This window comes from Microtus oregoni, unplaced genomic scaffold (genome assembly GCF_018167655.1).
Source record: "Microtus oregoni isolate MIOR12 unplaced genomic scaffold, Mior012 000060F_ref0000265, whole genome shotgun sequence".
NCBI lineage: Eukaryota > Metazoa > Chordata > Mammalia > Rodentia > Cricetidae > Microtus > Microtus oregoni.
The window spans coordinates 11,007,917-11,030,861 of NW_024543870.1; the positions used below are offsets into that span (position 1 = coordinate 11,007,917).

General features: G+C 55.2%; 1 protein-coding gene across 4 annotated transcripts; it reads right to left on the bottom strand.

Moving 5' to 3' along the window:
* Positions 1 to 5,204: 5,204 nt before the first annotated feature.
* Rtn4rl2 (reticulon 4 receptor like 2) lies at positions 5,205 to 21,929 on the bottom strand. 4 transcript variants are annotated; one of them, XM_041639675.1, is made up of 3 exons: positions 21,540 to 21,929; positions 15,166 to 15,647; positions 5,205 to 6,557 (listed from the first exon to the last, which is right to left on the bottom strand). In XM_041639675.1, the coding sequence occupies exons 1-3, from the start codon at positions 21,568 to 21,570 to the stop codon at positions 5,808 to 5,810; spliced, it is 1,263 nt and encodes a 420-aa protein (XP_041495609.1). In that variant the 5' UTR covers positions 21,571 to 21,929; the 3' UTR covers positions 5,205 to 5,807. The 4 variants fall into 4 exon arrangements, with proteins under 4 accessions (XP_041495609.1, XP_041495611.1, XP_041495612.1 ...); XM_041639677.1 differs by lacking the exon at positions 21,540 to 21,929 and adding an exon at positions 21,154 to 21,371; XM_041639678.1 differs by lacking the exon at positions 21,540 to 21,929 and adding an exon at positions 21,130 to 21,371.
* Positions 21,930 to 22,945: the final 1,016 nt, after the last annotated feature.

The window sequence follows — 22,945 nt, forward strand, 5'->3', positions numbered from 1 at the left end:
TCCCCCCCCCCGGAGGTCTCCTCCATGCCTTTCCCAGATCCCCAGCTTTAAGCATTCTCTCTTCAGTTCCACGAACCCCGTCGGTAGAAGAAGGGGGACCCCCACAGTTACCCTGCCCAGTTGAGCTAGGGGTTGAGTGAGACATGGAGGTTGACATGTGGACCTTCTAGGAGAGGGGTGTCATCATTCTCTCACCCTCGGGGATGGGGGAGTTTGGGGAGGGGGCTGGGTAAGGCCGGAAGCAAGCTAGAGCTGTGTTTGTCGCTGCGCTGCCTAGAGGAACAGATGGCTGGGGAGGGGAGAGGGTGCCTTGCCGGGAGGAGGGGTGCGGGGGCCGCAGGATGAGGAACGAGGAATTTCGACGCCCCGAGTCTCCCGGGAGAAGTCCCCCTCCTCATGCCTTCCCAGAAAGAGGGGCGGGCGAACTCCTGTCGTTTTCCCGAGGAACACCGGCCTCTGGCCCGCCCTTTGCACAATCAGCCGCCTAGGGGCGCGTCCCGGGCTCGCTGTCTCGTACGAAGGGACAGGCCAGAGGCCAACGAGAGCCGAGCCGCCTGGGTCTCAAGGGTTAATGGAGCTGCGATCCGAGGGACGAGGGGGCGGCAGGAAGCCGGCTCCGGGTTGGGAGCGAGTTCAGGGATCGCAAACAACTCCAGGAAAACGTGTTAATTGGAACTTTATGCAGATGAGTTGGAACTGGGGGCTGGGGAAGGCCGGAGGGAACAGGTCAGAAGGATGCTGGACACCCCGCGGGTGCAGAGGTTAGGGAGGTGGCACTTGCGGGCGCGTCTTCCTAGACACACCCTATAGAGGCTCACTGGTCTTGGTGAGTGACACGCTTGCTCTCAGGCCCTCCTCTCCAGAAAGCTAGTGGGTCCAGCAAAGCAGAGTTTCAGGAGGCTGTGAAGAAGAGTGGGTGGGGTGGGCACACCTTGCATGGGTCTTCCCAGTCTCATCTTGGCTATGTCCCACCCCCATCCGATATGGGTCCCTCTTTCTACATTTATCATACTACCCGTTTTGGGTTTTTTCTCTTCTTCTTCTTCTTCTTCTTCTTCTTTTTTTCTTTCTTTCTTTCTTTCTTTCTTTCTTTCTTTCTTTCTTCAGGACCTACCTCACTTTGTAGTTCAGGTTAGCCTGGAACTCCCTGTATAGACGGAACTGGCCTCGAACTCACGGCTACCCTTTTGCCCAGCCACCCTAGTGCTGGGATTACACAGGAAACAACGGTCGCTCAGGTTGACATTCTCCATCTTTTATTCGTCCCCACCGTCCTCAACACCTAATTCCCATCCACAGCTTCCACCAAAAGTGTTTGTTTGGGGAGGAGTGCCAGCCTTCCTTTGCATGGCCCTGTCAGTTCCCCTCCTTCCTCTCCTTCCCACCCTCAGTAAGATGACTCCCAGACTTGAGAGAACTTACAGACATTTTCCACTTGATAAAATGCAAATCCCTGGACCACCAGCTATCTGATTCAGCAGCGGTTGAGGGGCTCGGAAACTGTCTGCTCACTTAATCAGATAGAGAGGCCCTTATTTTTAGAATCACCATGCAAGAGCTGAATGGGCTGGGAAAATGGGGGCCCATTTCCTCTTACTGCGTCCTGTGTTGCCCTCCCCTCCCCCACTGTGGCGGTCTCTTTCCGGTGTGATGGGTGCATGGAAGGAAAAGGAAAGGGTGGAGGCAATGGAGAGGGGGGTCCCCTTTCTGTGCCCACCCTCAGGGGTTCTCCCCTCCTGCCCCCACTTCCCTCCCACTCTTTGGCTTCTCTACTGTTTACTTTTTGCTCAGCCGGCCTTGCCCACATCCAAATCTCCTCTCTTCTCATCTGTAGTCCTTGGGAAAATTGCAAGGCTTGGGCTATTTGGAGTTGACTGGGGACACCAAAAACACGAGAGAGAGAGAGAGAGAGAGAGAGAGAGAGAGAGAGAGAGAGTCTTTTGTTGGTGGAAGAAAACAAGAGGAGAGGAGACAGGGCTAGTGAGGCCATGTTAGGGGCTTGTTCTCCTCTTCAACTCAGTTAAGTCAGGGACTCTTTGTGTCCTCGTTCCCTTCCCCCCCCAGATGTCCAAAACAACAGTACCAACAATAAGAACAAAAAAAGATATCAGGAGAATTTGCCAAGACCACTTGGTAGAGGGAGAGCAGCAGACCTCCCAACCTTCTCCAAACCTCTTCCCTGAGCATAGTTGCCCCCAAACCCCCTCTGATGTCCATGCCCCAGAGCAGAGGGATGGAGAAGGGCATCGTGGACAAACGAGAGGAGATGGACTCTCAGGTTTCAGGACATCTGACAGGTTTGGCTGTAAGCATTAATAATTCATAGAGAAACCTGACCCCAGCAGGACCTTGGGCTTGCCACCTGGACTGTCCCTGCTTCGGCGGCCTCTCAGTTTGTTGGCCAACTTTCCCTTCTGAAGGGTCTTGGAAACTCCATCTTCATGTTTTTATAGAGGAGCTCTCTCACAGATTAGAGATCTAAACGGGGAGCCAGCTGCTCGGAAAACTGGGCTGAAAACACCCTCACCCCCCACTCTGGGTGTAGAACCTGAGAGGCTTAAGGGTTTACAAAGCTTGTCATCTGGCGGCCTGCTATTTCTCTCCCCAGGAGACTGCTTGCTCAGTCTGCAGTCTGCGATGACAAACCTGCCCGTGCTTCCCACGATGGTCAGTAGGGGGCAGCCATCCTCTGGCCTATTTCATCCTCTCTGTACTTTGAAGGACAGGAAAGAGCTCTGGCTATTCGTAGGGAGGCAGGCTTGGCCTTGAGGAAGGGCTCTAGAGTCTGGGATCTGAGAGCAGCAGGGAGGAGTTTCCTAGTTTGGAGGCGATGAAGGGACTTTAGGCAGCATTCAAAATAGATTTCTAGGTTTCTAGCGTACCAATTTCTGGGTTTCTAGCTTACCAAACCAGGTGGCCAGGTGGCCACAAACATTCAAGCGTTAGAGTGAAGGCTGGCTGGTAGCCATTGAGGGCGGAGGCTTGAATAGCAGCTGTTTCTTGACAGTGAAACCCCTCGGGTGCCTGGGTAAGGTGTTTTACTTTGAATCTGAAGGCAATGGGGAGAATGACCTAGTGAGGTCCTCCGTGTGGCCAGATGAGTCTGTGGGCAGGCTGGGTGGGAGTCGGGGAGACAGACCGAGAGCAGAGAAAGCAGAGTAGATATTGCTTCCATTTTCTTTTATATTCCAGGCACACGGTAACGAGGAGCTGTCAGCAGGGAGGTGGCAGGGAAGAAGAGCGTGGCCAGGGGCCAGGAGGGAAACTTGGGAACTGAACAGATATAGGAGATTAGAGAAAGGAGGAGCTAACGACAGCCACATTGGGTGTCTGAAAAAAAAATGAAGCATGCAGAATGGGGACACACTCACGGAATGTGGGAGGTGAATGGATTTCTGTTTCTTTCGGGAGTTAGGAGAGTCACAGACAGGTCCACTCCTGAACACTCTGGACTCAGTTTCCTTCTCCGGACATTGGTGGGGGTTGGAAAACATGCATTTGCCCATCTATTCTGGAGTGTGATACTCAGAGCTGTCAGTCTGGGTTGTTTGGGGAGGCTGGGGATCTGAGCTTGTGAGATTGCTGGGGGTGGGGTCCTGGGTGAGAGGGTGAGGGTACACCTCCATGTCTGGGGTGCATCTGCCTGTTTGTGGGACCCATGAGTGGCTGGTGTGCTTGCATGTGTCACAAAGCTCCATTTTGTGCGTGTGTGTGTGTGTGTGTGTGAGCTGAAGGGTGTGGGTGTGCACGTGATGGGCGTCCCTTGGTCTGTCTGGGCTGTCAGTGGCTGTGGTGGGGGCCAGTGGGGAGCAGCATTGCTCTAGGCTCCTTCCTGAGGCTCTCACACGCTCCTCCTGCTCCCGCTGTTCTGAAATAGCATCTGGACCGAAGGCCCATGAATATTTCACAACGATAATTCTGTGACCTGGACAGCCTGCCTCTGATTTACCAGCACACTCCCCTCCCCCACCCTGGCCCAGAAGCCCCTCCTCCAACTTCCCCAGCTCTCCCCATCCCCCTCCACCTTATCTCCAGGCCCAGTTCCAACCTCACTCATGAGCTTCCTCAGAGCCGGACCTTGTAAGACCCCAGCTCAGAGCTCTCCAGTTCTGTCTGACCGACCTCTGCTCCCACAAGCCCCTCAACCATCTCACATTCCTATCCAAAGTCCATGTGCTACAGGCCGAGGATGCTGATTCCTGCCTGTTCTACCTCTTCTTCTCAGCATCCTGGGATATCACTGGTCAGAGTTATAGGGTTCCAGTGCCAGCTCCCAGCACCCAGGTCCCTTCTATCCTGCCATTCCCACCTCCCAGGCTACAACCTCAACTCTGGATCCTTAATCAATTCCATCTGATGAGACTCAGGCTAAGGTTGATTGCTAGCACGGCTCCCTTCTCCTCCCCACCCCCTCTCTTTACCTACCCTAGAGAGGGAGCATCTAGCTATGATCCAATGTAAGACACCCCACTTGAAACCTTTGTCCCTTGATCACCTTAACCCTCTTAGTCGCTCCCTAATCTGCTCAGAGAACGGCTTGACTTGACCCACCCATGAAGGCTTCTGCCTCGCAGGGATAAAGAGCTGATGGCCCCATGGCCTGTGGGGTCTTTGAGAACAGCTGGGTCTGCTGAATACATCACAGGGGTGGTCAACAAAGAGGGCAAACACAAGCTGGGATGTAGTCCTGGATTCTGCTCTTTAAAGCTTTTGTGGTGCGACTGTGTTCGCCCAGGAAGCTGTGCCTTTTCCAGATAGGCCCAAAGCTGTGGTTAGCTAGTTGTGCCGGGGATGTCTAAGTTACGCCTACTTGCAGGGAAACGTGGAAGCTTTCTTTCATGGTGGCCACTTAGCCGAGCTGGTGGCCACCTCCAGACTTACTGTTCAGCAGCCAAACCCTTCAGGGCTGGTGGTAGCTGCTTCTCTTGGGCAAACTGGTGCCATCAGCACACACCCTCAACAGACAGGGTAGCTCAAGAAACAGAAGCCTGGGCAGGATCAGAATGACCTTGAGGTGTAAGTGGGGTAAAGTCACCCAGCAAGTCCACACTGCAGAAAACCCTGGTGGCCTGAGATGGTTCTTCCTTGTCTAGCCTCCAACCTTTAAACACAATTCTAAGTCCTACTTCCGCTTTTGAGGTCTTGAGGGGGGAAAAAACTTACAGGAGATAAAATAATAGAATTTTTTAATAAATTTTCCCCCAAACAACTTCTTTTGATCTTCACCACACAGGGGCCATGGTGGAGAGGAAACTCTCCGGGCACCCTAAAAAGTGTTCTGGGTAGACTTAGGAGAAAAGTTATTCCTCCGGGTGTCAGGAGGCTGAAGGAATCAGGACAAGCATGGTCCAGGAGCAGCCTGGGCCTTGCTGAGGCAACCCTCCCAAGGTCCGGGGGAGGAAGGGAGGCTCCCTGGGGGAGCTTTCAAAGGCTCTGCTGGTGGAAGGTGCTCTGTAGACAAAAGCCCCTCCAGTCCACTGTGGGGCCCTGGAGAGAGGAGCGACGGCTGCCTGGGGTGCCCCGCCCCAGCCTTGGGATTGGGGAAAAAGAGTTAATGGCTAGAATCAGGACGAATGGGGCTGAGCAGCCTTATACACCGTCTTAGGGGCTGCCATACGTAAGTCAGAACAGCCCAGAAGGCAAAAGAGACAGCGTAGTCCCCGGGAAGAAAAGGAGCGAGGGGGCCTGGGGAAGGCGCCGCAAAGGCCGGCCGCAAACAAGGGGCGAAGAGGATGGAGCCGCAGCTCGGTGGGGCAGAGAAGGGGTGCGGGGCGAAGGCCGTGGCCTCTTCCGTCTGAGCACCACAGTCAGAGGTGATGGGGCGCTAGGAGCAAGAGGCAGAGCAGCGGGGTGCGCAGCCCGGCCGAGAGCGCGGGGCCACGCGAGTCCGCGGGCGCCTGGCACGCGGCCCCGGGACACGTCTGCTCGCCCCGCTGGTCCTCGCCGCCGTAGCCGCCCCAGTAGTCGTCCTCGGTGGGCGCGTCCCCGCCCTGGCGCCCCCTGGAGTCCTCGGCGGGCAGGTCTCGGTAGAGTGTGGACGGGTCTGCGGGGGGCGCGCCCGCCTCGGCCACGCCGTACAGGTGGTTGGAGGAGCTGTTGCCGCGGGCGCGGCTGCCCGGGCGCGTGGGCGTGGGCGGCGGGCACGCCTGGAAGTCGGCCTCGCGCAGCGCGCGCAGGTCCCGGCCCTGGCGCTCGGGTGGGGTGGCGCAGGTCACGTCGGAGCTGGACACCCGCGCGCGCTGGAACCAGGCCCAGAGCGGCCGAGCGCGGCAGTCGCAAGCCCAGGGGTTGGCGTTGAGCCGCAGGAACTCGAGCGCGGGCAGGTCGGCCAGCGCCTCTCCCGGCAGCGAGGCCAGGCTGTTGTTGAACAAGTAGAGGATAGTGAGGCGGCTGAGGCCGCGGAAGGCCGCGCGGTGCACGCCCTGCAGCCGGTTCCCGTGCAGCAGCAGCCGGTCCAGGTTGCCCAGGCCGCGGAACACGTGTTCCGTGAGCAGCCGCAGGCGGTTCCCGTGCAGGAAGAGGTGGCTCAGGTTAGCCAGGTCCGCGAACAAGTCATCCTGAGTGAGGCGGGGAGGGGTGGGTGGGATGGAAACAGAAGAGAGAGGCCTGAGACAGGTTTGGGGACTCCGCTCCAGGACCTGGGGGGAGGGTAAGAAAGGCACAATGGCAGGCGGAGTACTGTGAATAGTGGAATGGGCTTCATTTCATGTTTTTGAGACAGGAGCTCATGCATTGCAGCGATGGGACCACGAGAATCTTTTTTTTTTTTTTTTTTTTTTGGTTTTTCAAGACAGGGTTTCTCTGTGGTTTTGGAGCCTGTCCTCTGTCCTGGAACTAGCTCTTGTAGACCAGGTTGGTCTCGAACTCACAGAGATCCGCCTGCCTCTGCCTCCCGAGTGCTGGGATTAAAGGCGTGCGCCACCACCGCCCGGCTGAGAATCTTCTAAATTCCTGCCCGCACCTCTTGATTTCTGAGATTTCGGGTTTTATGCGGTGCTGGGGATCAAACTCAGGGTTTCAAACATGCTAGGCAACTCTATCAACTGATTTTGAAACAAGGGCTGAGTTTGAAACGTGGATCATCTAATCTATTTCCTATGGAAAAAGCTGTACAGTCGAAGGAGGTCAGTGGGTTCCTTTTGCCCAGGGCCCCAAGGGGCTGAGCCCAGCACAACGCCAGACAAGAACTCTTCCCCTGAGCTACAGCCACATCTCCCTGCATACATTTTTTTTTTTTGAGATAGATTCTCACCGAGTTGCCCAGACTGACTTTGAACTTACTGCAAACAGTGGATCTTCAACCAGCCATCCCGTGTCTCAGTCTCTCAAGTAGCTTAGATTAGCTCTCAGCAACACAAAACCTGGTTATGTTAGTGAGCCTTTAGATTTACTTGTTTATTTAATCTCTCTCTCTTGTGTGTGTGTGTGTGTGTGTGTGCGCACGGCCTGTGGGAGTGATCCTCTCCTTCTTAATCTCTCTCTTATGTGTGTGTGTGTGTGTGTGTGTGTGTGTGTGTGTGCGCGCGCGCGCGCGCGCGCACGACCTGTGGGAGTGATCCTCTCCTTCTGTCGTGTGTATTGGAGATAACCACCTATCTGACAAGCTGTCTTTCCTGCCTTTCTAGGTGAATCTGCAGCCTGTCAAGAGGGCAGTCAACACAGGGACAATGTGCCTGATTCTAAACTTCAGGGTGTATCCAACCCTTTCAGGTTTCAGGACCTCCCCAGTGTTTGCCATTCGGCAGGGGTGAGGTAGGCTGAGAACAAATCTGCCTTTCCTGTGTTGATGATGAGGTTGCCTGAAGACCGTGCTTGGAGCTTGAGAGTTAGATTTCGGGTCTGTTGTGAACTGTGCTATCAGGGAAGAGTCACTGTGTTTCTGTGCCTCAGTTTCTTCCTCTGTAAAATGTGGCAATTAATAGGGAAGCATGTATTAAGATGCCTGGTATAGGCCAGGCAGTGGCAGTGCACGCCTTTCATCCCTACACTTGGGGAAGCAGAGGCAGGTGGATTTCTTGAGTCTGAGGCCAGCCTGGTCTACAGAGTGAGTTCCAGGACAGCCAGGGCTACACAGAGAAACCCTATCTTGGAAAAGAAGGAGGAGGAGGAGAAGAAACTTGGGGTAAGGTTTTCACATAGGCAGACAGACATGTGTGAATTAGCCATGTTTGTGAAGCTGGTCAAGTCCAGGTACCTCCTCGAAGCAGGCTTTCTCCTCTGTAACCTGGAAATGAGTGTTCCTAGCTCTCGAGTCTGTTCTGAGGACCAAGGAACAGAGTTCCCAGAGGTTCATGGGGTGGAGTGCTGGGTACAATTCTTGCATATAGAGGTTTTGTTCAGGGGTGAAGCCCACAGGCTCAGGACTTAAAAGCACTGACATAAATCCCAGCTTTTCCTGTTTCCCTGCTGGTTAACCTCACACAGTCTCTGTTCCCTTAGTATATATATCTCCCCTTAAAAGGTTCTTAAATATTCAGGAGGTAGTGGCACACGCCCTTAATCCCAGCACTTGGGGGCAGAGGCAGGCAAATCTCTGTGAGTTCAAGGTCACACTGGTCTACAGAGCAAGTTCCAGGACAGCCAGGCTACAAAGAAAAACCCTGTCTCAAAACTTCCCCCCTCCAAATGTTCTTAAATATACTAAAGGAAGGTTAGATGTTACAGTGCTGTTGAGGGTACAGCACCCAATAGAGACATAGTCAGCCATCCATAATCCACGGTTGTCATGACAGCAGGGGCTCATTTAGAATTCCATCCCATCCATTTTCCTCTAAGGGAGGGTTTCTTTGGGGACTGGAAGTTCCACCGCGGTCTGAGTTATTCAGGGGACCATTGTGTAGTGCTCCACAGCCCAGACTTAGCACAAAGGCAGGAAAAGAAGTTGAAGTCCCTGATGCCCTGTCATTGTCCCTCCTATGGTGTGGGGGACAGGGCCTGTGAAGTCATGTTAGAACTGGCAGAACCTTGGGATTATGGCTCAGAAGGTAGGGTACGGCCATGGCTGGGTGCTCTGCATTTTAACCAGCGTGCCAGAGAACATTCGGTGGTCAGCTGGTGCAGAACTGTAGTTCAGGTGTAGAGTCTGCCTATTCGTGTTAAAGGTCCTGAGTTGGATCACCCCCCTACACACATATGCAGTGTGATTTGGGAGCTACTCAGTGTCCACCCATCAGAAGTGAAGGGTTAACTGTAGAAAGATCCACACCCCCATTCCCATCACCCCACTGCCTCGCCTCCCTCCCCAAATGGCCATGGTCAGCAGGTCCCAGGAGATGGGGTTAAGCAGGACAGGAGCATCCTCTTTGCTGAGGCCCGTTCATCCTGGCCTGTTCCCTAGCTCTGGTTCTCTCCCACGCCCCCAGTGCCTGGGGAGATGGTTTCCTTCCTCCTGCTACCTGGGCACCTGGTCGAAGGTCTCAGGAAGGGGAGTATGCAGAGTCCTTGCCCATATCCACAGCCTCCACCTTCCTGAGTTCCTGTGTGTTTGCACCTCTTCCCATATGCCTCCCGCCCTCTCCACTACAGGAACCAAGTCTGCCAAGAGCCCTTCTCTTGGCCACGTTGAGATCGGTCCTCAAGCTCCCTACTACCTCTGACACCAGCACAGTGCTCTCCACCCTCGGATGCCCCCACCCTGAATGCCAGCCTGCTCGGGTCCCTAGCTGACCTGCTCACCCCATAGCCTCAGCCTTGCTGTCCTGCCCGGAGCGTGCTCTGAGTCCTTCTGCTTAACCCTCTTCCTGGGGTTCCTCTTCTAGAGTGTCAGCAGTAGTAGGACACACCCAGAGATGTGTGGCTATATCAGTGTGGAAAGGCAGGAGAGAGTGGCACTGGGGTTCTAGAGGGGATGACATTCCAGGGAACTCAGATTTTTCTTTTTAAACCACAGCCCAATTTTGTATTCTAGCCTCTTCTCCTCTCTTTGGCTAAAAGTCTCGCCCCTCTAAGCATTAACCTTGGGGTCCATTCCCTTCCCCCAGCCCACGTTGTAGCCAAATCCCATGACCACTTCCTGGGCTGCAGCTCTCAAATCCGGTCCTTCCTCTCTCCACCATTAAAACTTTTCTCTGTGCATTAATGAGCTCTTGACTTTCACAGCCCTGGCCCCTCCCCCATCACCTTCTCGCCCGCCCCCTCCCTCTGGGCTAGGAGCATCTGCTAAAGTCATCCCTCTCTTCCATTTCAAAAACCACATTTCCCTCGCCTCCCGCCTGGCCGGTTCGCAGCTCTCTGTATCCATTTGGAATCTAAATGCAGCATCCCCGAGCTCCTCAGCCTTGCTGAGAGCATCCTGCTCTTAACCTTGCCTTCCTCCTCCAATCTTCCCGCTCCTGGCCTTGGTACCGATCTCATCAGCCTCCCAGGCTGTGCGACCTTGGACAGCTCCAGGCACCTCTCTGGGCCTCCGTGAAGTGACTCTGAGCGGCTGATCCTTTGATAATTTTGACTCAGGGAGCCTGGGAGCTGATCTCACTCATTCAGCAAAGCCGTTCCGTGTGCACTCTGCCTTGGGCACCCCCGCTCGCGGTGCTTGCCCATCCATGGCAGGTGTCACAATCATTGGCGTCAGCAGGTGATTTGCCAAGTTCCCCTTGAGTGCCAAGTCCTGTGTGGCACAGATCCTGATAGTATCTTAATCATCAACACTCCGAGGCGGATGCTGTGATCCTTCTCTCTCTGGAGACCGAGAGAGAGGGGCTCAGAGAAGGGAACCACTTGCTGAGGACCCAACAGCTAACATGGGCGTGAGCTCCAGCGGCAAGACTCCCAACACCTGTGCTGCAGAGCCTAACAGGCCTGGGCCAGTTCTCCCCAGGCAGCTCCACAGCTGATGAAGTCACCACTGCCAGTGACTCCCACCCAACTCCGTATTCTTTCCCTTTAGTCCCCACAGCACCTCCTACCCTGAGCAACAGACCACGGTGTCTCTCTCATAGGTGGGACCCTGAGGCTACAGCAAATGAGAGAGGGCTTAGATTAGAACTCTGATCTGCCAGTAAACATGAAGTAAGCCACAGCTGTAACCAAGGGAGCGATGCCGCTTTACCGTCTGGCCCCCCTCCAGCAGAGCAGGGGTACTGTTTCCATTCAATCCGTTCACCCTGGAATCCCTGGCACCCTGCACGCTGCCTGGCATGCAGTAGGTGCTCAGTAAGGAGTCTGTTGGTGAATGAACCGGCCTGGCACAGCGCCTAGCCCTCAGCAGACATGCCACAAGGACTGCCACCATTTTCATGTGCACCGGCCACAGCCTATTCATGAGCCGCCTTCAGAGCTCCCCTCTGGGGCAGGCTGGGCTCCATCCTGGGTCACACCTGCTCCCCGAGGATCTCACCGAGCCACGTGTTTCCTCACCTGTGTGTGGCATCTCCTAGCCTAGTTCTATCAGACACCTCACAAACAGAGGCTGTGCTGTCTCTCTTCTCTATAAACGGCCTGGTGTGAAGAGGCTTCCTTCCCATGACACCCAATGTTGCCCAGGTCAAGATTGTTCAGAAAGAGGTGGTTTCTAGTTCAGAAGACCCTGAGGATCACCTTGAGCTTAGGTGGCCCCAGGAACAGATTGCTGTCTGTGGCCTGAGGGTCAGGAGTTATTTATTTACTTATTTACTTTCAAGATAGGGTTTCTCTGTGTAGCCTTAGCTGTCCCGAAATTCTCAAAATTCTCGAACTCACAGAGATCCACCTGCCTCTACCTCCCCAGTGCTGGGATTAAAGGCGTGTACACCACCACTGCCTGGCAAAAGTAATTTATTAAACCCTAAGCAATGTACTCTACACATGAACTTACTAGCATCTCACAGTCTGTCTTTGTGGAAGGCCTCATTTTCATAGTTCCCCACTAGGAAGAGGAGATGGAGGCTTGGGAGGGAGGCACCTTCCCTAAAGCTGAATGCTGAGTAGCTGTAGCTTCTACGTGTTGATAAGTGTTGGCACACCTATTCAGAAGGACACCCACATCAGATAAGGAGATCAGGGTCTTAGGCGTAGTCACTAAAACAGAGTCAAGGCCAGCAAGTTGGCTCAGTAGGTAAAGTTGTCTGCCACTGTGGTGGTTTGAATGTAATTGGACCCCATGATCTCACAGGGAGCGGCACTATTAGGAGGTGTGACTTTGTTGGAGTGGGTATGGCCTTGTTGGAGGAAGTGTGTCCCTGTGGGGTGGGCTTTGAGGTTGCCTATGCTCAGGGTACTGCCCGGTGTCTCAGCCGACTTCCTGTTGCCTGCAAGATGTAGGACTCTCAGCTACTACTCCAGGACTCTGTCTGCCTGCCTGTATGCCACCATGCTCCCTGCCGTGATGATAAGGGACTGAACCTCTGAAGTGTAAGCCAGCTACTCCAATCAAATGTCTGCCTTTATAGGAGTTGCTATGGTCATGGTGTATCTTTACAACAACAGAAAACTGAACTAGGACAGCCACCAGGCCTGACAACCTGGGTTCCTCAGTTGGGAGCTGGTTGGAAGGAGAGAACCGAGTCCTCCAAGGCACCCTCTGACATCCACTTGCATGCCACAGCACAAGCACTATACCCACCTTCCCCTATGAGTATAAAAAATGTAATTTAAAAGTGAAAAGCACAAGCCGAGCGTCTTTAACCAGAAAATCTGAACACCCGCCCCCCTCCAATCCAACTAAAATCCAAAACTCTCAGAGGTACAGCAACATGTCACCACAAGTGGGGATTTCCCCACCATGAAGTGTGTTTCACGGTCAGAATTATGAAGTAGTATGAAATGTCTTCAGGCTGTGAGTCCAGGTGTGTAGGAGACAGACATGGGTGAGCTACATGCTTGGACTTGGGTCCTGTCTCCATGATAACTCGTCATGTGGATGCAGATCTTCCAAAGTCTGAAACAAGCACACCTGATCCCCAGCACTTCAGGTCAGGTGCTCAGCCTGCAATAATCATGGTACTTCTATTCTGGAGTTGCGGCCTGAGCTCAAATCCCTTCTTTTTAATACCGATGAACCTTATAGGCAGATAAACATCACTAAGGTGCCAACTTAGGGATGTGGAAAATAGTTTATCTAAAGCCACACAGAGAGGCTGAGCAGCGCTTTTAAAACCGAACCCACAGGGGATGCGGCTCAGTTGGTAGAATGGTTGCCTAGCCTTCACCAAGATCAAGGTTCCTTCTGCAGCCCTGCACAAACCAGGCATGCTGGTATAGGTCTGTAATTCCAGCACTCAGGAATCAGGGGTGGGAGGATTTACCAAGTTCAAGGCCAGGACTGGGGAGATGGCTCCGAGGTTAAGAGCACTGGCTGCTCTTCTAGGACCTGGGTTTGATTCCTCAGCACCCACCTGGCCACTCAGAACCACAGGTAACTAACCCCAGCTCCAGGGAATCTGGCTTCCTCTTATGGCCTCAATGGGCACAGATGTACGTGTAGGCAAACACCCATACATATAAAAATAAATCTAAAACAGCAACAAACCGACGGCAAACCAGCAAGCACGCTAGCCCAAACCCCTAGCCCACTCAGTTGTATTTCAGGGCACGAGCCCTCTAAGGTATGGTCGTACTGGGCAGATCAAGTGTCAACTCCCACTTGGCTGTGGCGTCTCAGTCAGTTCCGTTCTGTGTCCCTTCTTAGCCTTGTCTGTCCCTGCTGCCAGGGGCTCAGCTTGGTGGGGAGCCCAGTCAGCCCCCAACCACAGGGACTTTGGTCCCATAAATCCTTAGGGTCTCCGGTGTGCATGTTGTGGTGAAAACCCCCACCTCCAGACGCCTGTACGCTTGCGAGGGAGAGGCAGCGTGCACGCTGTAACCATGTGGCTCTCGGCAACTTTAGGAAGAAGAGAAATGGGAGGTGTGTGTTGGATCCTATCCATGGCCTCACAATAATCCTTAGAGCTGACCCAGATTTCTAAGATGAAGTTCAAGCTGGGGCACTTCACTGAGACCAATGTTAAATAAAGTTCATTTTAAAACACACGGCATTTTAACGAGCATTTATATGGCCCTTATGTATGCCAAGCACTATTCTAAGTGGACACTACAAATTATTCATGCATTTAGTGTTTACAAAATCCCTGGGTGACGGATGCTCCCATTACTCCCACTTCACAGAGAGGAAAACTGAGGCCCATGTTTGACCATGCCACACGCTTGCACAGGGTAGTGTTGATGTCTGTAAAGTGCTTCGCCTCGGGCCTGATACAATGTGCACTTACTATGTGTCTGCTGAATTGATCACCATCATTCAGCAATAATGAGACATATCATGCTGGTCACTGTGCCTTTTCCTGCCCCTCTCTCCATCTGAACACCGTTTCCAAGGTTGCTGTCCTTCTAGAATGGCTTTCCGTGGATTCTCAACACATTGACAAACTATCAGCACTATTGCTATTGTCAGGAACGTCGGCTGGGACTGATTTTCCAACCCACAGACGGAGGGAGGACCTGTGGGTACCAAGGCCTGGATAAAGAGAAGGTCCTCTGAGTCAGAGGCTGTGCTGCTAGGGGACATGTCCTTCTGAGGGGTTGCTTTTGAGGCTGTGTGACTACTTCCCACAGAAAGGAGACGTGAGGGTTTGACTGCCAGACAGTGAGCATAATGACAATAATAAATAATAATTAGGTCAATAATAATAACAGTAAATGACAATTATTCTATTCCTTCCATTTCTCTTTCTCCAGAGCCTCCATTTTTTTAGCTGTGTAACAGAGTTTTACCTGAGACAACAGGCTTGAGGGATGGGATCTACAGAGGGCAAGGCTTTCCCTTCTGTTACTACCCAGCCATCAGAGGAGAGTGTGACTTCAGGAGACAAGCCCCTCCCTGGCAATGACTCCACCCTTTGTCCAGCTCGCCTGGGAAGTGGGAGGACGTGGGGGTGGATGGGAAAAGATCATGTGAAGCCCTTTGGGCTGCGGCTCTCAGGGAAAGGAGAGCTACACAGACATTGTGGGGTGTGCTGAGTGGGTGCGTGAAGGGAGACAGACAGAAGAGGCAGAGGGAGACATATGGGAGGCACGTCAGGAGACAGGCGGGACAAATGGGGGTTACGGAGAGAGGTACAGAAAGAGGGGTGAGCGGGGTTCCTGATCCGGGTGGACGGACATGGGAAAGGCCACAGAGACACGGGTAGGTGGACGTGGCTAGGCAGGTCCAGAGAGAGAGGTGGAAGAGGCCCAGGGAGGTGGTTGGCTCACCTGTAGGTGGAGCAGGCTGTTCTCCTGGAGGTAGAGGTACTGTAGGCTGACCAGGCCTCGGAAAATGTTGCCAGGCAGGCTGCTCAGCTGGCAGCGGTACAGGTGTAGCGACTGCAGGCGCTCCAGGCCCTGGAAGGTGTCGGGCTCCAGGGAGCGAAGGTGCCGGTTGTCACCGAGGTCCAGTTCCTCTAGGGCCTGCAGATGGCGGAAGGTGCCGGGGTAGATGGTGGAGAGGTTGTTGGAGAAGAGCCACAGGGTGAGCAGGTTGGGCCCGAAGGTGCCTGGCCGCAGGGAGCGGATGAGGTTGTTCTGCAGGAAGAGTCGCTGTGTGCTGGGTGGTAGGGACAGCGGCACCGAAGAGAAGTTGTTGGCCTGGCAGCTCACGGTGGGCGGGGATGAGTAGCAGGTGCAGAGCATAGGGCAGCTGGGAGTCACCGGAGGGAAGGCCAGGAGTGTCAGCAGTAGGCAGGCTGAGGCAGGACCTGTGGGAGAGCAGAGGGAAGGCTCACTGGGTGCTTGGTCAGGGGTCTAGATGCAGCTTAACAGGCTCAAGAGGCTGAGTGGCCTCCCATCAATCTCCAGCCCCCTTTGAAGTGTGCAAACCTCATTTTCTTTTTCTTTCTTTCCTTTTCCTCTGTGTGTGTGTGAGGGGGGGGGGGGGAGTCTCATGTAACCTAGGTTGCCCTCAAACTTAGTGTTTACCTGAGGATGACCCTGAACTTCTGATCCTCCTGCCTCCACCTTCCCAGTGCTGAGATTACAGTGCTGTGCTCCATGCCTAGCTGATGCTGTGCCTGAGGCCAAACCCAGGGCCTTGTGCATGCTGGACCAGCGAGCACTCAGCCCATTCAGCTGCAATCCCAGTCTTCAAATCTTTTGCGAGTTATAGTTTGTTAAGAATGGATGCCTGTGTTTCTCTACTGTATCAAAGAGTGAAGGGTCTCTCTCTCTCTCTCTCTCTCTCTCTCTCTCTCTCTCTCTCTCTCTCCTCCCTCTTTCTATTTCTTTTTTCCAAGACAGGGTTTCTCTGTGTAACAGTCCTGGCTGTCCTGGAACTCTCTCTGTAGACCAGGCTGGTCTTGAACTCACAGAGATCCTCCTGCCTCTGCCTCCCAAGTGCTGGGAATAAAGGCCTGTGCCACCTGGTGGTGAGGGTAAGCTCAATGGAGCAGATAAAAGTGGAACCAGTTTTTGCCCACTTCCCTCTGTCAGGGCTCCCAGGGCTCTGAAGTTTCCTTGGGGAACTTTGCCTGGGACATGAGGAGGGCTTTGTAGACAGCACGGGGATGTGTCTAAAGTTGTTCAGGGAACAGGTGTCTTTCCTTTCCATCTGTTTCCATTGTTGTGTTTGACCTTGTTCAGAGTTAGGGTCAAAAGTCAAAGGGTCAGCGTTTCCTCTGCTTTGTGCTGAAGCAGGGCTGGGGATTCTTTGGGATGGGGACGGGTGTTAAACTACAGCCCTGCCTTCTTTCCAGCAGATGCCAGCAGCACCCTGCCCCCAGTTATGACAATCAAAATGTCTCTAGACATTGCCAAATGTCCTCTGGGAGCAAAACCAGCCCACTCGAGAAAGCTAGACACTAACTTGAGGCTGTCTGTGACTAGAAGGCCTGTGGGTGTCCTGGTGACCCACACCCTCCCCCCTCTTCTCCCTGAAGGCGTTGGAAGAACCCTAGCCTTTTCCACCTGGGAAGCGGCTGGAGGGTGGGGCTGCAGAATCAACTCTCCACTCATTCAAGGTCTCCTTCAAAGCCTTTGCTTTTGCCAGAGTAACTGTCTGGGGTTTGGTTGTGGGCTAATCTTAGGGTACAGACCAGAAAGCAGGTGCAGGGGACTAAGGTGCTGAGGATGGGTGCCTGTGTTTCTCTGCCTCACCAACGAGCAAGGTAGCCCCTCCTACCTGCTTCCCGACCCTCTGTTCCTCAATGCCCCAGAGAGAGGTTCCTGTTGGTAGACCTTAGTTCTAGCAGGGTTTTCAGAAGGCCTGAGACTTCCTGGGAATCTTTGCCTGGGGAGAGGTGAACCATTCCCTCAGCCAGGCAGTCAGAGGTGGGAAGGCCTGGAGGGAAGGCCTGGTTTGGGGTGTCCCCATGGTTCAGGGAGTGGGTAGTTGAGAGGTGGGTAACTTTTAGTGCCAGATCTATAAGGCTGTGTGCGAACCGAGGTTTGAATGCATCCTGACGTGGCTGTGTGTATGGAGGTGTGCCTGTGATCTGGGGGGGGGGGGTGGCAGCGTGAGACAGGTGCTCACTACTGAAGGTGCAGCGCCACCTGGTAGGCAACCTGTGTCAGGCATGTACCCCTGGGGAGCTCCACGTTGGTGCAGAGTGGAGCACCCTGGAGTCCTGGTGCTCCCCAGCTCTTCATTCGGGCGCTTCCCAAAGCCACCCCAGCCCGCTCGCTCGTGTGTGTCACTGGCCCCTCCTGCAGCGCGAGCGAGCGAGCGAGCAAGCGTGTGCTGGCGGTCCTCCGCGTGTGTGAGTGCCGGGCCCCGTGCGTGTGTAGGCTGGGTGTGATGTAATATTCAGTGACACAGCGCGGCTGTTCCATTCGTTCACACCACCTCCGCGTTTCTCGGTCCTTCTCACCCCTCCCCCGTGCGGCGGTTCACGATTACTTTTCTCCTTCTGAGTTTTTTCAGAGCCACGTTGGGTGGAGGAGCATGTCTCTCACCCTTGATCTTAACCAGGGAGGAGTGGGGTGTGGGAGTCCAGTGGTAGACCCTGGGTGGGCTTCCAAAGCACTGAGGACTGGAGCTCAGAACTGGAGATTTCGAAGCTGTGTAAATCCTACGGAGACGGCAATTTGGATCTCCGAGAAGGCAGACAACTTACCCAAGGTCACCACTAAAGTGGTGCGGGACAAGGGCCAGAAAGAGACTGGCCTGGTGTCCAGCAGGGCATTCCTCTTCCTGTCACTCACTGAGCTCTGCCTCTCAAAGGATTTTACACCAAAGGAAGCCAAATCCTCCTCTGATCCCCTAATCCCACCCCCCTCCACAAGCTCACCAGAGTGTGAACTGCACGGCTCTCAGCCTCCCCGCCCCCCTACCCCCACCCCAAGGATTACCAGGCTCTTCTACCGACCTCCACGGCTGACTGACTACTTTCCCAGGATAGAGAGCGGAAAGGGCTACAAACCCAGAAGGCCACAGGTTCAGAGGGCTACTCCCTCGGCCTCAGGTCCCTTTCCAAGCTGAGGTCAAGCTCATCAAGGGGCTGGGCAAGTTCCCCCGTCCTTCTTGCCCCAACTTCCTGTTTGGCTCCTCACTCCTTCCAGTTCTCCCGCTCCTCTTTTCTCTGCCGGCCTCCCGGGCTGCCCCCTCCCGGCTACCCCCCTTCACGCTCCGCTTCTCCTCCGTCTCAGCGGTATTCCCTGCAGGCCCTTTGAGGAGGGACCCAGTGTGTGGTGGGGTGCTCCTGCGTAACAGTGACTCTGTTGCCATTTCTGGCCCTCACTGTCGCGCAAAGCAGCTGTAACCCAAGGAGCTTCATCCATAATTCAGGTTGTGGCTCTCTCACTGGAGGCAGGGGGGAAAGGGAGGGGGGCTCTAGGCTTCTCTGCCCCCAGGCTGGGTTGGAGTGGGCACTCCAGGCAAAGGCAAGGCAGGGGGCTGGGAGAGCACCTTTCCCTCCCTCCCCTCTCCTCTACCATTTTCTTTCTCCCACATCCCCCCCCTCCCCAGCCCCACTTTTCACACGGCTCTTCACAGCCACCCCCCCCCCCCCAACCAGGACCACAGCTATTCTCTAGGCTCCCCTATGCACGTCCTGGGCAGGCACAGTGTGCCAGAGGTGGCCGGGGGATCCTCAGCCACTCTAGAATAAGCCACTGTGAGACCGAAAACATCACAACATCACCGAGGACTGGAAAGCAGTGAAGTTGGCTTCTGGTTGGGTAGAGCCCTTTCTGTCCTCAGAATCTGGGCTTCTCCCCTCCCCTGTAGTGAAGGGAGAGGGAAGTCTTTTCTCCCTCACCCTCTGCTCATCCCTTCCTCTAAAGTGAGCAGGTAAGCCCCAAGATGAGCAGTGTGTGGGGCCAGAGAAGGACTCAATCTGTTGTGGTGTGCTCACTGTACACCAACACTTACTCGCTTGTGCACGCTGCCTTCTCTATCCAGAGACCCCCAACCTGTCGCGACCCCTGGGGAGAGCAATAGTACATAGGTCCCAACCATTTTAGGAAGGGTGGGAGACTTCACTGTGTAGCCCAAGTGTAACATGAGCTCCAGAGCAGCAGACACAGGCACTGGATGGGTCACAAGATGCACTCTGACTTTCCCCCCACCACACCCCCTGGATGTGAGCCTGTGTCTAGAGGCAGAGGGACTGTAGGTACTCTGTGCATATGCTCAGGCCTGGGACGCTCACAATGCTAGCAGTCTGGCTGTTCAGGGTCAAGGGGGGAAAGGGGCCTAGGCTCTCGCTATAGATTTCCACTCCTGGGCTCCAGGCTCTGGTTATCCTAGAGCACAGCACAGTTGGGAGTCAGAAGGAGGTGGCCTATGACCCCAGGCATAGCCACATCAGGCCACAGGAGGGAGCGGAGAGAGCCACAACATGATATTGATCCTGGAAGGCTAAGGTAACCAGAGCCAAAAGGTTCCATTCACCAAAGAACCATGCTCAAGGCCCAAGGGCTGCCAGACCTTGGAATACCCAGGTTCTTAGATGAAGATCTCAGCCTGTGCCAACCGCTAGGCCAGAGGCTCCTGGGGATAAGAAACTTGAAGCGGTGTGTGTGTTGGGGGGAGTCCAAGGCAGGAACTAGACTGCACCATAATGGGGCACAGATACCCCAGGAAAAGTCGACAGGCCTCTGGCTCTAGAAACAGGGTTCAGGATTCCAAATACAAGCACCATCTCCACACTTGACACACTGCCTCCTGGGAAGAGCCAGGGGCCTGCCCAGCAGATGCTGAGGGGGCAGAGGCTGAGGGGGGTGGCTTAGGAGTGGCATGGGGGCGATGGCATACCAGTGACGCAGGGGCCTGGGGAGGCACTGATGCAGGTGACTGGAGGGTTTGAAGCTGCTGCTTCACTCTGTCTGAAACAGCTTCTCACGCTGCCAGAATGTAACACCCCAAAATAAGCAGCCACTGTGGGGCGGCAGGATCCGACGTCGGGGCTTGAAGATATAAATGGCAGCCCAGGTGCCCACCCCAGGAGGCTGCCACCTCCCCCCACTACAAAGTCCTCAGCCTCCTTCTCTTACAGTTGCCCCAGACCCTGAGCTCAAGGTCCCCTGGACTAGGCCACAGCCACTCCCCGAAAGAAGGGGTAGAACAGGCAGGCGCTTGAGAATGGAGTGTTTCCCACGTGGAAGTGGTTACCAGGAGCCTCTTTGTCTCTTCCCTGAGCACCTCCTCGCTTCTCTTCTTTCTCCTTCTCTGGCTTCTGTTGACACCCCGAGCCTTCTCTAACCACTCTACCCTCTAGGGATCCGGGTCGCCAATCCTGGTGACCGTTTCCCCACCCCGTGTCTGACCCTTCCATCTATCCTCTATCACCAGCTTCCGCTGGCTTCTAGTCTTCCCATCCCCTTTCCAGTCCAGTCTCGCGGAGGCCCCGTCCTCACCCTTCCGGTTATCTCCCCGGCCCCGCGCCCCACTAGCTTTCCATCTTAGTCTTTACATTTTTCTCCTGAACTGGTCCACTTCTCCTCTCTTTTTCTTGGTCTTCCCTTGGACCCTGGTTTCCTCTAAGCTTTTCCTGTCGTCTAACCTTTATTGCTCCCCCCGCCCCTCCCCCATCCCGCCCCCACCTCCTCTTTCTCACTCCCCACCTCTCTAGACACTTTTCTCATCTTGACTCCCCTCCTCCCTCCGACCCCTACCCTCCCCGCCCCCAGTCTCCAGTCCACACCCTTAGCTGTCACTCAACGCACGGCACTAGCCTCCTTCTAGCCCCTCTATCTGTCCGATCAGGCAGGGCCATGGGGGAAATCGCGCTCTCTGCCTCCTACCTTCCCAGATAGCCCCCTACCCACATGGCTTGTCTTCCCAGGTGACTGGAAAGTGCTGAGACACCGGGCACGAGGAGTTGCTGAGTCGGCGCTTCCCCAGCCGGCCCGAGTCCTCCGCGTCCCCCGGAGCAGGTGGAGCCGGGACAGCGGAACCCGAGCCTCTTTCTCCTCCTCCCAGCCTGCTCGTTCTGCCCTCCGCGTCGCCCCTTGGTCACGAGCTCCCCGCACACTCCCGCAGGCTCCAAGCCCAGTGCCCTCCTGCGGCTGGCAGCTATGGGGGCGGAGGCGCGGCTCCCGCGCTAAGCGGTTTTTTTGCTCCCAGCCCACCCCACCCCCTTCACTGCCCCACCCTCACGCCCAAGGAGTGGGGTGCCCCTCTCTAGGGTCCTCCAGCCGGACGGTGTCCCTACCTTGCAGCATGCGCCTGAGCCCGGGCAGCATCTTGTCTCGACGCTCGGGGGAGGGGGCGGCGGGGGGGAGGGCTCTCCCACTCGCCCCCTTATCCCGCCGGACAGACGGCGGGGACTCCGCGGGGCTCCGGAAGGACCCGAGGAGTCCCCGGGCTACGTTGCCGGGCTGCGAAGCTCTACCCTGCGCCCCCCGGACTGCGTGCCTCCGAAGGAGCCATCGGCCCCGACGGGACGGGGCGGGGCACGACGGGGTAGAGAGGGCTGGGTTGGCCCTGGACACCTGGTGTCCGCGCCCCCTAGGCAGGGCAGCCCCGCAGGGAGTCGGTTAGTCGATCCGTCCGTGCACCCCGGCTGCTCTCCGAGGGAGAGTGGGGACAGCGAGGAAGCACTCCCCCCCCCCATTCCCGCACTCGCTGGCTCCTCCCTCGCTTCCCGGCTTGCCGGTTTAACCCTTTGCTGGCTACTGGGAGGCGGGAGTGGTTCTCCGTCTAGCCCACTCCTCTGGCCCCCTCCCAACCTTGGGAGACCCGGAAGGCTGTGTTCCCATATCCTCCCCGGCGCCATGCCTTTAGAGAAATCCCTTCTTGGTGTGTGTGTGTGTGTGTGTGTGTGTGTGTGTGTGTGTGTGCGCGCGCAGTAGTGTTAAGGAAATCCCCACCCCCGCCCCCATGGACTTGTCCGGGATTGGGGTTTCTTCTCCCAACTTTCCCAGAAAATAAACGGTTTCTTGAGTAGTTTCCCGCTCAGCGCCCCTCCTCCTGCCCTGTCCCTTGCGAGCGCTGTGTCCCCCTAGAAGAACTTCAAGATTTCACTTTCTCTCTGGTTCTCAGACTCCTAGCCCTGCTTGTGCAGCTACAGGAGCCGTGTGTATAGGAGTTTTGTGGGAACAAGTGTATAGGCACGTGACCCCCCACCGCGCGCAGACACTCAGGCAGGTGTAGCTGAGGGCTGGCTTTTTATCCCTGGTCGGGGAGCAGGGCGGGGTGACGTGAGTGCGCGCGTCAGTTTCTGCGCTGGTGGAACGCACGAGGGCTGTGTGAAATTTCGCGCGCGAGAGTTTGGGATGGGAGGCGAAGGGTATATGTACTCGGGTGTGTTGTACGCACCTTGAAAGCTTTTACTAATGGATGTAAGTTTGGGCGCGCGTGCAGGGTGTGTGTGTGTGTTTACGGGATATGCCCCAATGGGGATATCTCATCCCTCGCCAGAGGGCAGAAGAGGACCCCAAAGTGGGATTGTTAGTTTCAAAGAAACGCCTTCCCCTTTTACAGAGGGGTGGAAAGGGGCCCTAGACACTTCTAGTGGCCTCTTTGGGGGCAGTATTAGCCAAACCCTGACCTAAGCGCCTTTTTTTTTTTTTTTTTTTTTTTTAAAATATTTATTTATTTATTATGTATACAACATTC